A 19,094-nucleotide genomic window follows, 5' to 3' on the forward strand; every position below is an offset into this window, starting at 1 on the left:
TATCAAGAAAAATGCTAGTTTTTTAAACATGCTACACTTGTTCATGGTAGTTTTCAAAATAATTATATACTGAATCCAAAAGGGTTCTAATGGGAACAAATTTGGTACAAAGTTTCTTGTTTAGGGTTACTTTTGCTGGTGGGGTGACACTTGCTTGGGGTATCAAAAACAAACTTCAATTCTAATTCAGGTGTAAATAGTTCCAAATTTTTCTTTAATCACATATTCACATACATGTGTGCCAAGTTTGATGTATTTATGGTAGTGGATATTTAGTGGTAGCAAAATGGTGTTTTTGATTTGAATAACAGTAGGATATCTTGTAGTGTGGATAGCTAGTCTGTAGGACGCAGCATACATTACAATAAATATTGCATCTCTGTAGGACAAGATAGTGGAAAGTCAAAACAAGAATTTAATTGTGTTTCTTTCTTTTCTTCCCTATAAACCACCTTGCTTATACGCTTTTTAACCAGGCTTCAGCATTTTGCTTGAGCCTGGTCCTCTCAGGACCAAAGTGTGTCTCCAGACAGAGTGACTGTTTAAACAAACAAACAAATGTTCTGCATGGTTTCCAAGTGCAATATTTTAAATACATACTACTAAGATAACATGTGAACAATTCGTCACTGTTTTGACAAACTGTCTTATGATGAAAAATGCAGTTTTGAGAAAATCGCATTTAAAGTTTTTTAATTTTTTGAAGACCCACTGGAGAGCTCCAAAGTAAATGTTTATTATTATCAACAAATACTATATGTCTTTGTTCTCAACTTAATACAAACTTTTTATTCATTCAATAATTAGAAGAAATTAATCTGCAAACTCATACGACAATATGCCAAAACATGCACAATTTGACAACCTATTAATAATGATATGTCATGTGATACGAAAAGTATGTCAAAACAATAGGTAACTGCAGTTTCACGGTGGCCTATGGCGACATATCATGATACGACTGTATGTCAAAAACACAGAACGAAGTTCTCATGCAGGCGGTACATAAAAACCATGTTGTATCACACTAATTAGTGCCATATCTCAATCTCATTAACTAATTACATTTAGGTCTCAAAACTTTATGAATAATATAGAGTTTCATTCATAGATTTTAAAAGTTTATATAACTCATTTTGCCCAAATATCGGCATACGACAGTTTGTCAAAACAGCAACGAATTGATTGACTGTAGTGAATGAAGCACACAAAAAAGCAAGAAGAAAATGAGATCACGATTGAAGGCACAAGAAGCAAACTTTAGCTATAAAAATGATCCAAGGCATAAATGACTTAAAACCTTCTAAGGTAAACGAAATCTCATTTATTTCCCAAACCTGATTTTTTAGCAATGTTGTAATGTTTACACATGTCCCAACTTAATTAGAATCAGTCAAATTCACTGCGCTTGATGAAAAACAAATTTGAATTATTGTCTAAATTTCAAGATAAAAATCCCCCACGGAACTCCATGTTTTACAGCGGCAAAGGGGTTTCATTCATTTTACCTCATTATTTTGGCTTAATATTAACAGAAACCTTGCTAACAGTTATTACCAATATATATAATTTTTGGCTAAGAACAAAAACAAAAGACAGAAATTGTACATAATGGCTTTAAATGTATCCAAAGAATGAAAATGTATCAGAACAATTGTGTTACATGAACCAAAACAAAACAACATTTATAAAGATGTCGTCAAACAATACAGACAAAGTAATAAAAAAGAAAAGTTGTTCTAACTCCTCTTCAAAAAACAAACGAACATACGTCTCAAGCTTTCTCACTATTTGTGCCTTCAACATGATCAAGGTGCTTCTACATGCTACAGGTGTTATGAATGAAATGGAAATTCCTACCTCCATCTCCTAAGCTAGGTTTTGCTGATGTTGGTCTACTACGATTTAATTTGGCACTGTAGATAGGTACGGCACTCTCATAGGATGAAGCTGCATAACGAGCTGTACTGTTGTTTGGCGTTGACTGAGGGCGCTGGTATGGAATGGATGGATTGGTGGTGGAATCGTAAATGTCACCTACAATGAAATGAAACATAATATATGGTATTTACATGCAAGATGAACTATAGTGTGATGCATAGGAGTAAAAATTGTATGAAAAAATACTGAATTTTGCTAACTCGATCAAATCTACAGTTATACTATTATAATCTATCTACATCAAGCTCAAGTGAATAAAAAAGAAGAAGAAAAAAGCGCATTGATTTATAGTGCGCTACGCACAGGCACAAAGTCTATACGTTGATCCACAAGCCTCAGCACACTTTACAGGTTGTTGCTGACCACTACGGCCCACATCATTCCATAAACCATTTAACAACAACACAGGGCTTTGCAGCTTCAAGAGCGCACACCCTAGACATTTCACAAAAGACCTTCGCAATCGGGATTATCTCCCTGAGTTTCGTACGGGTTAAAACGAGACAATTAGCAGCGAGTTCCTTGTCCAGGGGAATTTCAAGCTAACTCAATTTTCCAACCCGCAACCTCTTGCACCATAGTTGAACGCCTTATCGATTGAGCCAACTTGACTGCTGACTTGACTGAATACTTTTACTACAAAATAACATGGGGGAGTTGCACCTCTGTACTGCACAACTAAAATGATAGCCAGATCTTTTGAGGAAAAACAAAGTGTTTGCCATTCAACCAACAATTTAGCAGTTATATGAGGCCCAAAGTTTTCATAATTCCAAGGTTCAGACCAACCTTAAGAAAGTGGAAATACTGAACAATGATACTTTCCTTAATCAGAAATTAAATTGATTACATGTACATAATTAAATGAAATATACATAATTTTTGCTGAGTGTAGCCATGGTAAATGTCAGATGATTCAGTTCAACAACCTTTGCTAGCTGTTTATGTACCAATAAAAGATGACAACCTAAAAAGGCCTAAATAATGAAATAAGAGGAAGGATTCTTTTTGAAGGAGACAGGACCACACAATGGTACAAGTCCACAGGCTTCCCCCATATCAGTCCCAGGTTAAATAGGGTCAGAGTCTATACTCATATTCACATCCACTGGGAGAGGTATGATTACATGCTAGAATTAACAAGATATTAACATTACATTTTATTTATTGTGTTATAAAAGGTCACAGACATCATGAATGGAGAAAATCTGAACATTTGTCGAGGTACTGATAATATTTGCTAATGAACAAATCTTTTATAGACTGAAGTTGTTGACTGAAGTTGTTTACTCAAACTGTTCTTTAAAATTGAGTGTAAAATGGAAACAATCCTCAAAATGTGTATAGTCTTGTGGATGTTTTTTACACATGCTCTTTTCAATTGGAATCCTCAAGGTAGTTCAGAACTTCAGAATCTACCCTTTTAAATAGATTTAAGCTCATAACCTTTTTACTTTAGTATCAAAATCATTATTGTAATGACTCCAAGTATTAGATTGACATAAAAGAACCCAGGCATGTTATTTGTTTTTATACTGATATATAAGAAAAGTTATGCTTAGGATGCTTCAGAGCCCATGTTATTGTTTTTGAGTGTCAGAGTTACAGAAACTGTCAGCTTGTTTGTTGTTATGCTGTTTAACTTATCAACAATCTGCTTAACTCTCCCACCTCTACATCCTCTTGAGTCTCTTTAACCAATCCCAAATGATAACTTGATGTTCTTCTATCATCAACATTAAGGACCATTCCCGTGTCAATGTTGGCAATCTATGTCAGTAGGCCTACAACTTTATGGCCCATTTACTTTTGTTGTAAGCTACACTTGCAAATCATTCCCTATTGAGTTGTAAGTGCACTTTACATCAGTGTTGCATTATTTCTCCATAAAAATGTTCCAATTCAAACACATATTACATGGCAGTTTTGCACTGTCAAGATAGAGTGTTCATTGACGAAAGAAATGATAAAGAAAACAAGAACGCTTTTGATATTTTATTGTTGTATAATAATTACACAAAGTGTGTATATTATTATCTGTTTAAATTAATTTGTTAAGAGTATGTATGGTACTTTTACATAAAACAATTAAAAAAAAGTTATGTTACATCTGATAATTATGATTAATTGTGATAAACTTGATGCCAGACAGCAAGAGTTCAATCCACTGACACCACATCTTATCTATTAAGAGACAAAGGGAAATTTGTTGCATTATCATGCCAGACTGAACACATATCAACCATACAAATCCCAGGAGAAGAGTTTTTCTTGAAATAGGAACATCACTGGTTGCATGTGAAAACCTCAGTCATGCTGCCAATACTATGTAAATGCTACACACTTCTCAAAGGTGGTCTTGCATGTTGCAACTCCACATGCAACTGATGATTTTGCCTACTGAACAATGCTTTGAACCAAACAAGATTATGGACTTAAGGCGGCTGTGTACTCTCAGACATGCATTTAGTAAAAGTGCAATAACTTTGTAATTATTCGCACAAGACATATAAAAGTATACATTTTTATAAAGGCAAGACATCAATAAATCTTAATATAAATACAGATTTGGGGTAAAAACAACAATTATGAAGAAAATCACAAAAAAGTGAGTTTTTGGCAATATTTGTTAGGTACATCATAACAAAAAAACACTCTTTCCAAAATATTTTATTTTATTTTTAGCTCAATCTTGAGGCTCCATTCCAAAAACGGTTTTTTTATTTTTTTGATATTGGCCTTAGTTTTTGAGATATTGACCATATAAGGCATCAAATTGAACTATTTAAAATTCACAAACGCCTATTTGCTCAAAATGATGCCTAAAATCGGAAATAGACCAAAATATAAAAAAATGAGAAAACCGTTTCTTGAGTCGATCATGCTTTTTACGATGATCATATTTGCTTACCTTTTTTATGCTGTATTTATTGAGTTATCGTGTACCTAAATCGTCATTTTACCGAGAAAATGAACATTGAAATAATGGCCGTTGAAGTTTAAAGTGGTCACATTTTGCCCTTTCATCGAATCTCACAGGAAAATGCGGCAGTTTTCGTTTTTCTACCTTATATTACGTGAACATTGGGTAAATCCACAGCCCGTTGAGAAGTTTGAGCGAAATCCATTCATAACTTGATATTCAAATCGAGGGAAAAAACTTGAAAAAACCCACATTTTATCACCTCAAACGGAGCCATTTGACCACTTGAAATTAGTGTTTCCAAAGGATGCGCCACGCATGCAGATAAGCGTCGCGTATCTGTGCGTTAACAAATTGCGCGATACGCAGTGCGATGCGTTGTTGCGCGCGTGTACCTCGCTGATACAACAAAGATTTTCTCTCTTTTAAAATTGCAAACACGAATGAAATAGTGAAATAAAATCCATAGAATAGCGCAGTTGGAGTTTATAAATCTGGATTTTCTTTCCTTTTATTTATAAAAAACATAACAAAGTAACAAATATCAAAAAAACTCAATTTTGCGAAAGAAACAACATCTTGAGTACACAGCCGCGTTAACTGAAATGAGAAGCAGTAACCAATAGGATTGCTGTTAATCAGTTGTCACACCAAAATGTTTAAATTGTGCATAATAATTTTTAGGCCTACGACTACACTCAACATCAGAGTAGAGAGGGTTAAATAGCCAGTCAATGAATGATGTCCAGGAAGCTTTCTGTCACGCTTTGATTCAAATGAATACATCAGAACTATGTGGCATAATACCAGAACCATGTGTTTGATCCATCCATAAATTAACCACCTACATCTAAAAATTCCTAATAATGATCATAATCAGTCACTGACTGTCTGTCTGTTATGACAGTATAAAGTGTATTATATTTGATGCAAGTCTCTCCATTTGTGGTTTCAGGTTTAAGATGTGACAGCATGTCTTGTATTAAAGTACTTTTTAATATTGTCAATTTTATTCCCCATTGATAGAGCTATGTTTCCAATTTTAGAATATGATTTATGTGAATGTTTATTTTTATTATAAGTTCTTGCTCCTAGGTACATATTTTCATGTTTGTATACCTTTTGATTTTAGTTTATTTCCCCACAGAGCCAGTTTACAGCCAAGTTTTCAGAGCAATGGGCCATTCCATCTGAAATCCACTCCCTTACATTGCTATCTCAATTCCTGTTGATCTATATGGTCAATCCCGGTGGAGGTGGAATTTTGGGCATTTTATTTTGATTAATTTTATTAAAATTCAGATGGTAACAGCTGAGACGAATATAACTTGGTTATATTCGTCTCAGGTAACAGTAGAAAAATTTGAAATCCAGTTGGATTTTACACAATTTGGCCCCTACCACTATATTTGGAATTCCAAAATCTTCAGCACCTTTCCCATTGCTAGCATAGTCAAATTAGCGTAGTTGATAAGGCATGAAGCTTCATTGCGAGAGGTCACCACAAATTCCGAGTCCTGTGTGGTTTGAAAATGTTTTATGAAAATAATTGCGCTAACTTCAAATTTCCCTGGAAAAGGAACTAGCAGCCTATTTTGCCTCAGTTTTACACCTGTATGTTACTCGGGGAGCTGATCCTGGTTGCAATGGTTATATGTGGGTATTAGACTAAAATGGTTATATATGGGTATTTGACTAAATACTATTTTACCCCGATGTGGCAGTGACATCAACGAATTGAAGGAGTTGTTTCGCTCGGGCATTTATGCTGCGTCTTTAGACGTGTGCACACCAGCGCTTTGAGCGAATACTAGCAATTTGAGGCTGCGCCCAATGAAATACACACTGAAGTCAATGCTACATCAGGGTGAAAAATGGAATAGGAAACTGCACCTATATTGAGCTGTATCCCTGAATGTTGTTTAATGGTTTATAACTTAGGTGTGTCTTGGGCCACAGTGGTTCAGAACAAATCTGTAAAGTGTGCAGATGTCTGTGGGTTGGCATTGTGCACTACAAATCTCCAAGTTTCTTATAATTGTTATTATTGTTTTGGGGTGAAAACTGATGGGATTTGGAAAGGCTTTTTAAAGCTATTGAATTTGGATGAGATTCCAAGATCTTCCTCAAAGGGGTGGTAGTTTTCAAAAGGAATAGCCCAATGTCCCATAACATTATTTGATTAAAGTCACATATTCATGCGTGTTGGAGTTGTCTGAGAATCTCATCTCATTGCAATCTTGTAGTGTCTATGGATTACATCAAAGACATCATGTCTGCATACTGTCTACCTGACAACATGTAGTGGTTACTGCAGCGGCGTGCTTTTACACTCCTGAGATACTGGTCCATTTATTGAAGGGAAAATACACTGATATACTGAGTGCAATCAGGCAAAAGTGATACATGGCTCTTCAAGTGAAAAAAAAAATCACTAAAAAACTGAAAAAAAAGTTAGTGCTACCACTACACCCACCACACACACATATACATACATACATACAAACTAGGTGACTCTAGTGAAGATTCTGCTTTTCGGAAGCATATCAAATAATCTGGGATCATCTTTTTAGTAGTATTCTATATTTCTTTTGAAATAGTTGGTCCCTCGTGGGTTCAATAGGCTTTTCCAGACATCCGAAAGCTGCCTTGGTACTCAAATTATCGTTTACATAACTAAAGAAAGGATGAATTAAAGCTTTGATCTTTGATAAAACTACACAAATCTAAGTTACAATAAGTACATACTTTTTACTTCACGTCCACAGTAGACCAGTGGTACGGGCTCATACTGATAATCGGAAGGTTGCAGGTTAGAACCCCAGCGGTGGTGCTATTGACTGTGTTATACCTGTATACAAGGCTCTTAGCCTCTATTGTCTCTCTACACCCACCCACCCCCACAACATGTTAATTTAGGGGAGTCTGGTCTACACACCAAGGAAAAAGAGATGTGCACTTTGGCACGTAAGCATTGCTCCAGCATGACTTCACCATTTACTTTTACTCAAACCACAGTACCAGATCCCGAGTAATTGTGACATGGAAAAGTTTTGAATTCATACAACTTTGGCTGAATCATTGTCATCTCATAATTTACAGACATACATGAGCTGCAGAAATCTGTGCCAAGTGTTTGTTCGGACAATGTAATTTCATATGTCTTCATGAATTTGAATCCAAATCCAAATTGATTCCATAAATGCCTCCTGATACCTTCTTGGCAGTGTTTCAAATATGGAAAAATGGCATGTTACTTAAAGAAATACATTAGGAAAGGTGGAAAGGCGTAACAATTATGCTTGTATTCATTTTAGTCCTAATTTAGGCCGGGATATTGTCTCTGTATATAACTTTTTATAAAGATGATAATGAAAATGATATTATTGTTAAAAATTCTGTTGTGTCTTTTAAGTTTAACAAATCCAAAATTTTTAAATAAAATATATAAAAATAATTTGCTGTTGATGTTCAAATGTGATCCAGTTTTAAAAAGGGAGCAGAGGTGGGTTCTTTTTAAAATTTGTTGCTTTCTTTCTATTTGCAATGTTTTTTTTTTGTATTTCTTTTCTTTTTATGCAAGAACTTCACTAGCCAAGCTTGGTAAGTCATCAAGCTATGAAGTAGTCAAAATGAAAAAAAAACACCCAATTTTAGCAAGCAATTAACAAGCATTTACAGGAAACTGCAAGACTGGTGGAGAAAGAGCAAGAACTGGAACTAATAATACACAGGCTTTTAATATTTTTTTTATCAGTCCTGGGACTGGACATCCCAAAGAAAAGAGCAACAGGTGTGCACACGCATAGACCTATCAAAGTTCAGTGGGATAAGTAGCCACGCCCACTTACATCGATACTGCCAGTGTTATTTATATAGGCTTTGAAAAGGATGATAACTGCAGTGATATTTGCGTGATTTATGTTAAAGATTTTTTTGTGGATTAAACCTTCCTCTTGGATGCCATTCTCAAGTGAAAGGTTATTGGGAAGCAAGTACAGTAAATTGTTGTTTTCCTTTTACGATAGCGTACTTCTCTCTGATTAGCTGCTGCCGAGATGTGCTGTTGTCGAGTCAATGGACTAAGTTATAGTGCATAGTAAAGCGCTAAGAGCATTGCGAGTATGCGCAGAAAGGGAATTACGTGTGCTGATGAAGGGTGTGATGCAGGGAGCAGGGATTGTCAATCTTGGCTCTTTGTTTCTTTTGTACAATAGAAAAAACTGAAGAACACAAGTCACTTTTTATAATAACTTTTTCCCCTGCAATGGAATATAGTTGATATTGTAACATAGGTCATGGCTGTGACATTGCTCAAGTTGCATTTACAGATATTGCCTGCATGTAGTTTGTGAGCATGGTTAGTGTGGAACAGAATATTTGTATACATTATCTAAAAAACACATTGATAATGAAATTGGGAAAAATTTAGGCTTACACACAGCTCTTGTTTCCTTTTGGAGATTGATACACTTATATGTGTGTGTTTGGGAAGGGGCTGCGTATGTGTTTGCTGGCAAACGAGGACACACACAAGATTTTTCACTCTAAACTGCAGACTTACCTCCAACTGAGGACCGTCCTCAGTCTCAAACTGCTGCAAAAGACCTCAAAATGCATGCTAAATGCATTTGAGTGATATTTGCTCAAAACTGTGGACAATTCGCAGTTGATAGCTAGAATTCCATTTTGTATCATACACAAAAAAATCAGCTATTTTAGTCCACGGTTAGGCGATGTAAACACCACACACGTCCGTGGTTAGATAGCAATATACAGTGTCCGCGGTTGCCGGCAAACACACACTGGGGTGTGGGGGTGTGTGTGTGTGACTGTATGTATGCATACATATGGATGAAATGCATCACATTTGATTTGGCTGAGGACAACACATAATGACCTCCTACAGACATACAGTTGGTGACGATACTTCAGCTTATACCCAAACTCTTACCATTCTTAGGATTAGACTCTGCTGCAGTCCTGTTCACCTCTCCAGAACCAGTTCTTCTTTGTAGTAAATTATCAGCAGATTGGGAGTGGTGTATGGAGGCTGGTTGGGAGGTTATGTTATTGATAGATTTAGGTTGTGCTGTGCTGGTTCCAAGGAATATACTGGCTGATTTATTCTGCTTTGTGTATGTTGTAAGAAGCTCCTCCAGCTCAGATTCACTGTAGATTAAAACAAATAAGAAATACCATTGGGAACATGGTTTGAAAGTATGCCTAGCTATACTCTGATTCGCCTCAAGTTAGGTAGTGATATCAGTGCTTTAATGTATTGCACTGCAAGCGTGCCAAATACCGCCCTTCTATGCATGTGTATACCCCGGGGGGGGCACTCACATTTCCCAGCTATACGGGTATGTGCCGCGGCGACGACCCCCTTTTTCAGAGCCGCTGGCCGTTCCTTAGACCCTCTGAATTCATTGTTTGCCCGCTCTGAAGCCCCAAAATTTTTCTAGTCGTTCCATAGACCCTCAGATCATCGATTTCCGCTCTCATCGGCATCTTGAGAGGCGTGTTTTCTGTCCTACTATTTCAAGCCCAAAAGCAGACCCAAAAGCTACTTTTATGAGCCCAAAAACTTCAAAGGAATTTTCCATTAATTTCTTCCCCATTGAAACACATTGTAAAGTGAACTTTGGGCGGGATTTTAGGCTCCTTTTATAGTGGCAACACTGGTTGACTGGTTATAAACATTGCAGCACTATCGCAATGCCTCCAGCTGGTGAACATTTAGCTAGAAATAAATGATTTTGAGATCTCTTTTGGGAATAAAATTGCCAAATATGAGGAAAAGTACCTTCAATAATTATGTACACATCCTTGCAGCTCTCCATAAACAATGAATTAAAAGGTAATTTACGATCTACTGGTCTAGTGAAATCGGGAGTGGAATGGGTGTCAAATTCTGCACACTTCACTCAATCATCTCATGTTTAATACGCATGGCAGTTCAATGTTGTCTAAATGTTTTTCTTTTCGGCACTGAAAAAAAATTCTTGTGGGTTTGTTTTTATGGTGGGCTGCTGCTATAATTGTCAGTAGGCTAATAGCATAGATTGTAGGTCTACAGGGTCTAGTAATTTTTGATTTGAATGCTGTTTTGCTTTGTTGAGGTTTCCATCGTAATAGGCCAAACCAGACCTATTTTGCATTAATGCACAATTCAAAGTGAAATCGATTCCTTCAAAAATCTGTGGCAAAAACGCAACAAAATTGAACCCTGGTTTGGCATGCGGGTTTAGTTTCCGAGATTTTTCGGATTTTGGCGGCCGATCAGTTCCCAAGACCCCCCTTTTGGTCGGTCAATCAGTTCCCAAGACCCCCCCTTTTGACCGGCCGATCAGTTCCCTAGACCCTCCTTTTTGGCTGTCCGATCAGTTCCTTAGACCTCAAGTTCAAAAATGGCGGTGGCACACCCCTACCAAAAAAAAATTTGAGTGCCCCCCCCGGGGTGTATACACTCTGTACGATTAAGCCAGTGTGCGCAATATAATACTACGCCCAGCAAAATATACACCAATGTCACTGCCTAATTCGAGGTGAATGAAACAATAATGTACAATGTATAATTGTCAGTAATAGCAATAAGCATGATCTTAGACCCTCTTCACACCAAACAATGCCTTCATTACACCTACATGCAAAGACCTTTCGTATTGCCTGATTTGGCAAAGTTTACTGCATAACATGAAGTTGGGTTCTCATTGGCTAATTGAATCACACCATCCCCACATCAGCACCTCGTTCGCCGATCAATCTGCATAGCATCGTGTGATCTAGTTCTTTTTTACGCGATCGGTAGCCCAGTGCGAAAGGACTTGGCAAAAATAGTGTAGTTAATTAAGCTCAGTGTTCACATTACACTTAACGATGATCGAATGACGATACAGTTCCATTCAGTAATGCATTAGTGCTTATCAGCAATTTTTGTTTGTTAATTTTATTTCTTCTTTAACCTGGGTTATTCATACAGTGGATAATACAGATAATCCTCTCTTCTTTCATGAGGCCCAGCTGAGCAAAAAAGAACTTAATCTGGAAACACACAATAGCTCAATTGAATGAAATGTGCATTCACATTATAAACTGGCTTAATTAATTTGATTAAGCAATTGGATGACAATTAATTAATGAAGATTGAAAAAAGGAACATGCATTCACATTACAAAATTCTCATTTTTAATCGTTATCAAATTTTCATTGATTGAAGCAATGCCCTAGCATAAACTGGGTCAATCTGTTTGAATATTGCCCAAGTAGGTCTTGATCTTTCCTGATAATGAAAAATTGAAAACAAAATTTGTTAGATTACATAAGCATATCTTACTTTGCTACTGTCATAAATTGTGCAAATCTGTTTTCTTCTATGACCTCCTCATCCCCTGCATCACTTTGTTGGTGAAGTCCAAGTTTCTTGTCCATCTTCTGTCTTAGATCTAGCTGTTCTGTTTCCTGTATGAAGAAATGAAAAGGATATATATTGGTTTTATTGATAGGTTATAAATTGCGAGTAACCATTACAATAGATTCCATATTACATTGGAGCATTGGGAAAAGGCTAAAAAACATTGGACCTCAACCATTGTCCGAAATAGGTAATATGAATTGAGTATTATTGATCTCTTTGTAACCGTGCTTAATTAATGTGGAGTCAGTGAGCACATCAATAGACCTTTCAAATCAAAGTTTCCCAGAGACAGCTGTTTGTTTATGATTATGCACTTTATAATTCTGGGTCATCACAGCTGTTGAGCATAGCACTTATGCTATAATTTGGTTCATCTGAAGTTCGGTAGTGACATATGCCCGGGGACCTACGTGCGTATTTCGCTCGCTGCTGTATCGAGTGTAAAGTTAAATGCGCTGAGTGTACACGCACATGTACATGGGCAGTTTGTTGGCACGCTTGCGCCGCAGCCGTGAAAAAGCATTGACGTAACTACCAAACTTGAGGTGAACAAAATTATAGTTGCCATGCTTGCGCTTTGCGTAATGTGTGTTACTGGTGAGCGCTTTATGTAAATTTATGCGAGCGTATTATGATGCGTACACCTGGTGCTCATAGCCTGATTTTCCAAATATTTCCAATATTCATTGGGAAATATCTATTAATAATAATACCAGTACAAAAATAAAACTTACTCATATCGAATCGTGAAACACTTTATCACTTGATATTATATAATGCACTATTGTGTAATGTTTGAATATACCTATGTCCCAGTAAACGATGTGTAAGCTTGTAACCTATGTTGTATTGTGTGCTAGGCTGGCAGGTAAGCATCATTTACTTAAAGTTTTCCATCCGTCTTAAACCAGGAGCATGACATAACAATGTAAGACTTTGTTCTACATGTTGGTTCATAAAGTTGTTACTTGCCTTGCCATAAATACTGACAAAATCAGCTAATTGTTTTGCTAGAATTCTCCGTCGGTCATGCATAGGTAGTTTACGACTAGGAACTATCACTTTAAAGGGTTGCTGTAGGTTGCCTGCTGCTCTCCTCAAGAAACGAAGCACCAGATCCTGAAACAGAGGAACACATAAATAAGATGTTGTTTTAAATTAATATGGAAATATAAAGAAGGTAAGAAGAAATAAAAGCTTTGTTATCTACCAAAACATGAAATTTTCAGCTGTAAATCACTTCATACAACAGATCCAGACTTTGAAACTGTACAATTCCATAATGCAGCATATCTAAATATACGCTGTACCCTGCAATCTTGGCACTTCACTTTGGTATTCAGACTAACCAAGACTGCATGCATTGGTAGAGCAAAATTTGACACCTTTCTGTTAAATAACTTGCACCTGGCGCAAGTTGTGAAAGAGATAACTGATGCACTGCCGTAATAATGATTAATAATGCAACATGCTAGCATTCTTGGCACACTATATGCAAGAGAGCAAAGTTGAAGAAACCTAAATGTGCAGGAACTCATAAATGCCATTGCTCCGTAAATTAAAAAAAAACTTGATACTTACCATTTGTTCATCATTCTGTGTGACTTCATCTACTTTATCAGATGACCTGCTGGTCTCTTCCAGTAATCTGTGTTGTACACGGAGTAGATAGGTAGCAAATGCGCCTCTAGCTTGAAGTTTCCTGAAATTGAGATTAGAGATTAATAACAAAAGTGTAACTGTAAGGTAACTATCAATGCTCTATAAGGCCAACTACAAGAACCAATGAGCTTTTCTCTTGGCTTGATGACATCACAAAAGGGGAAAAATGTCGAAAAACCAATGTGAAAGTATGCTGTCTGTCCCCTTAGCTGACGTGGTTGCTGTGAGTTCACGTGCACAAGTGTCCAGATGTCTGACTGCTAATACAATATTAAGTTCAAAGTAAAGGTACATCTTGTAGAATGGCAGATAGAAGGCATTCTTTGAAACATACATGAAGTGAGACAAAGTAATTTCTGGCTTTTTTTTATACAGCAGGTCAAACATTGTCAGGTGTGACCTGAACACAAAGAATAGGCATCTTGCTTTTTAATAGTTCAATCTTGGTAAAGAGAATTGATGAGAGATGCAAACAACAACTTACGATAGATCTCCTCCATGATCCATGATCTCAGCTACATTGAGACTATCCCTGATTTCTTGTTTGGTTGGACCTCGTTGTACCTCTAGTACCATCCTCACATTACTCTTAGCATCTCCAGATTCCTGAACACGCCTTGCTGCCGCATTGGCAGATGTCATTGGTCCTGATGGAGGTTTACCCGTACTGACACCTGTACTGTTATTGCTATGTTTAGACTGTTGAGCAGATTGTTGACCAGCTGGCAGTCTTCCTGACAGTGGACGTTGTGATGTTGAGCTAGATGCTCTTGTTTGACTACTTGAAGGATTGCTGGATGATGATGTTGGTGGTTGGTCGTTGTTTTGAGCTTGTGAACTTTGACCTTGGCTGGACGGTTTTGTTTCTTGAGATCCTTGCTGTGCTGAGGTGAGTGGTTTGGTTTCCTTTTGAACCTGAAGTTTACCTTGGGCTAGTGATTCTCTAGGAATACTCATTGCTTTTGGAGGAGCGCTTTTGGTGTGACCTGAAAACAACACCAAATATGCATTAATATTGCATGAATTAAAGTGAAACTTATTTTGGTTTCTGAGATCTGCTTCTGGTATCTCTCATCTCTGTGAGTAGATTGGGATATTCCAGATGAAATCCATACACCCCTGTGGAAGACATGACCTTAATCTTCTATACAGGGGGTGTGAATTTTAAATGGGGTTACATGAATGGGTGACTCCATTTGAAATCTGCACTGCCTGTATGGGGGATTAAAGTCACATCTTCCATAGGAGTTATATGGATTTCAACTGGAATAGCCATTTCAATCAAGTTCAAAATCTAATAATCCTCCTAATATTATTCTTATCAATGCAGTACATTTGTAATCTGCATCAATCTATAATTCCAATCACAGACTTTCTAAACCAGAATTTGGGCCCGATTTCCATTGTCCAGAACAATATAACACAGTGTTTAGCAAAGAGCTTTTAAATAGAAAAAGAGTCGCAATAGATTATATAATCTTTTGTTCATTTGATGCCGATTAGAAGTTGCGACAGGCTATTCATAAAAGTGGTACCATTGTTTCGAATAAAGGGGTTCCGCCATTAAATTGGTCACTGATCCGGCATCATATTAACGCTCTACACAACAGGCGAGTATCAATAAGTGACCACAATACAGTCATGTGTAAGGGCAGTCAGGTGTAAAGTGGTACCATTGTTGTCACGTATCCCAAATGTGCGCTTGTGCGGGTCTGAAGTCTATAAAGGAGGCTTTAGCTGTCGATGCAATCATTTTTACCACCCACCTGGCTTTAGGCGCTTAATTTAAATAAATTGAATGCTCTTGCTGATCGATTACACATTAGAATGTAAGAAGGCTGCCATTTCCACATATCTATATTACACTATAATGGTAATCGCTATACGTATACATGTAAGTATAAGTATAGGCCTATAAAGGTTGTTTTTAAGAAATTTCCATTTAATTTAAGAAGATTGGCATAGAAATAGTGGTGTACTCAAAGAGGGGAGGGGGTTGGGAAGGGGCAGATTCACCCCTGTGATAAGTCTTGGAAGGGGAGGAGGGAGAAAGAGGGGAGGAGGGGATATGGAGAATGAGAGAGGGCTGGAGGAAGGGAGAAATGGAAAGATATAATAAAGACAAGTAGATAAATAGAAATATAAGGAAAATGATAGGAATGAGAGAGGGAGGGTGAGAGGGGACAAGGAGATCGAGGGAGTGATAAAGTGTAGGCCTAGGAAAGAATAAGTACAGAGAAGGGAAAATAAAGGAATGATGAATACATATAATAATAATTATTAGGCCTATATAATAACTAAACATATAACAGCACTGGGCAGCCATTCAATGATGTCAATGCCTTTATTCGTTACGTAATTAAAACGCCCAGTCAGATGTATTTCACACCTGCCAAACACAAGTCACCCAATTTTGAAAACTGGACGTTGAATGTACACTCTCATGAATATTGATTGCCAACATTTTCCAATATGTCAGCGCTCTAATCGGAAACAATAGAACAATAGACCCTGCAGGGCGTTGGTGTTTAGTTCTGCCAGAGCACTGGGAGACAACCAGCATTTGGGTATTGATGACAACCCTTACTTTACTGCACTTTCATCTTTGGGGATATACTACTTTTGCATTCTAAAAAATGCTTTCTGCCATATTTGAAACTATGTTAACAAACTCCAGTCAAAGCAACTGCATCAATATGCATGAAAATGCATCATGCAACCAGTGTGCGTTTCCTATATAGCATGCAAAGTAGGGTGTGGTGAAAAGTACCTTGGAGAATTTTACTAAGGTACATACTACTAATGTGCTGAATATCAGTAATGTTTTGCTTAGACAGTAGATTTTTCACAAAATCCCTACTTATTGGCTATTTCTTACCAGGAGTTGAAATAATATCTTCTGAAGCAGTGGCAACTTCTTTTAAAAAATTGCCCCTGGTTTGTTTGTCTTTGTCTTGAACAAGTGCAAATTTTTATCAACATCTGGCAAATGCAGAACATAAGTGAATATTATGGTGTTCTGAAGATGATTGTGTCTTGGCAACCTGGGGCAATTTTCAATAAAGTGTTACCCCTGGTCACAAAGATTTCCATAGGAACCAGGGCACTTGCATGTTCAGCAGGGCAAAGTGGTCTCTGGCCCGGGGGGGGGGGGCACCCACATTTCCCAGCTATACGGGTATGTGCCACGGCGACGACCCCCTTTTTCAGAGCCGCTAGCCGTTCCTTAGACCCTCTGAATTCATTGATTGCCCGCTCTGGAGCCCGCGAACATTTTCTAGCCGCTCCATAGACCCTCAGATCATCGATTTCCGCTCTCATTGGCATCTTGACAGGCGTGTTTTCTGTCCTACTATTTCAAGCCCAAAAGCTACTTTTGCGAGCCAAAAAGGGAATTTTCCATAAATTTCTTCCCCCATTGAAACACATTGTATTAGGAATAAGGTGAACTTTGGGCGGGATTTTGGGCTCCTTTAGTAGTGGCAACACTGGTTTGTTTATAAACAGCACTGCACTGCCCAGTGCCTGCCGCGATGCCGATGCCTTCAGCTGATGAACATTTTGCTAGAAATAAATGATTTTGAGATCTCTTTTGGGAATAAAATTGCCAAATATGAGGAAAAGTACATCAAATAATTGTGTGCACATCCTTGCAGCTGGCCATAACAGTGAATTAAAAGGTAATTTACGATCTACTGGTCTAGTGGAATGGTGTCAAATTCTGCACACTTCACTCAATCATCTCATGTAGTTCAATGTAGTCAAAATGTTTTTCTTTTCGGCACTGAAAAAAATATTCTTGTGGGTTTGTTTTTATGGTGGGCTTTTATGATTATCAGTAGGCTAATATAGCATAGATTGTAGGTCTGCAGGGTCTAGTAATTTTGATTCGAATGCTGTTTTGCTTTGCTGAGATTTTCATCGTAATAGGCCAATACAGACCTATTTTGATTCAAAGTGAAATCGATTCCTTCAAAAATCTGTGGCAAAAATGCAAAAAAATTGAACCCTGGTTTGGCCTGCATGGTTTAGTTGCCGAGATTTTTCAGATTTTGGCGGCTGATCAGTTCCCAAGACCCCCTTTTGCCGGTCAAACAGTTCCTAAGACCCCCCTTTTTGACCGGCCGATCAGTTCCCTAGACCCCCCTTTTTGACCTGCCGATCAGTTCCTTAGACCTCAAGTTCGAAACTCCTGCTTATATTGAACCCTGGTCCTTACTGTCAATTCCGACACATGACATTTTTGGGAAAGAATTTCTTTTTAGTGCAAAAGTTTTCTATTGATACCTATCTATATAGAATCTTTTTTTTTTACATAATAACAAAATGGAGCTAATCTTACCCAGCATCCTCTGGATTCCAGGATGTTTCTGTCTGATCTTTGTGCGTATTATTCTCCTCTCCTCTGAGTTGTCATTGAGTGTTAGTTTACGTAGCCACTGTGCCAAGTGTTCTGATAACTCCCTCTCAGCCAGATCATGGAGATAGGAATGGCTTACTTTTCTCCTGCGATATCAAGATTGGAGTGTATCACCAGATAGTTATAAAATGGACTTGGTGTGGAGGGGAGGGGGTTTGAAGTTTTGATTATCTATGTGGCAAGCTATCTGTTTAAAACTTCAAATGTACACAGATGATCATTCATCATATAGATAAGCCACATACATGTAGTTCATCAACAGATTCACATGGAAATAATTCTACTGCAATAGTTTTAGGAAAAGGTCAGAGCATTATACCTCAACCATTGCCCAAAATGTGCACATCCATATCAAAATAATACACTTGTTGGCTGCTACATGTGCCTCACTCATTTCGCATAATAGATACATGTAGGAATAAATACCACTCATCTCAAGTGGAGGTCACTTCAAGTCATCCCCAAGTCACATGGTTAAAGAATGTTCTCTGTATTCCATGTGGGGATGATTTGAAGTGACCTCCACTTGAAATGAGTCAGGTATTTATTCCTAACTATTATGTAAAAAGAGATACATGTAGCAGCCGACAAGTGCATCATTTTGATATGGATGTACACATATTATATTCATCTCGTTCTGACAGTGCAATAAAAATACTGATAGAATTGTGCGGTTCGTAAGTAAGGTGGCCCAGGCTATCACCATACCAAGTTTGGAGTTGAACACTTAC

The 19,094-nt window shown here is 37.5% G+C and overlaps 1 protein-coding gene across 9 annotated transcripts in view; it reads right to left on the minus strand.

Annotated features, from left to right (window-relative positions):
* Positions 1-19,094, minus strand: part of LOC140153011 (tubulin polyglutamylase TTLL5-like) — a 181,574-nt gene that overhangs the window by 64,119 nt on the left and 98,361 nt on the right. For all 9 annotated transcript variants that reach the window (XM_072175591.1, XM_072175590.1, XM_072175586.1 and 6 more), the window contains 7 exons: positions 18,286-18,449; positions 14,428-14,929; positions 13,863-13,983; positions 13,254-13,400; positions 12,201-12,325; positions 9,819-10,036; positions 1,861-2,037 (listed from right to left, as the gene is read on the minus strand). In XM_072175591.1, coding sequence (XP_072031692.1) covers positions 1,861-2,037; positions 9,819-10,036; positions 12,201-12,325; positions 13,254-13,400; positions 13,863-13,983; positions 14,428-14,929; positions 18,286-18,449 — 1,454 coding nt within the window. The remainder of the gene's footprint in view (positions 1-1,860; positions 2,038-9,818; positions 10,037-12,200; positions 12,326-13,253; positions 13,401-13,862; positions 13,984-14,427; positions 14,930-18,285; positions 18,450-19,094) is intronic.

Source organism: Amphiura filiformis, chromosome 5 (assembly GCF_039555335.1).
Source record: "Amphiura filiformis chromosome 5, Afil_fr2py, whole genome shotgun sequence".
Classification (NCBI taxonomy): Eukaryota; Metazoa; Echinodermata; class Ophiuroidea; order Amphilepidida; family Amphiuridae; genus Amphiura; species Amphiura filiformis.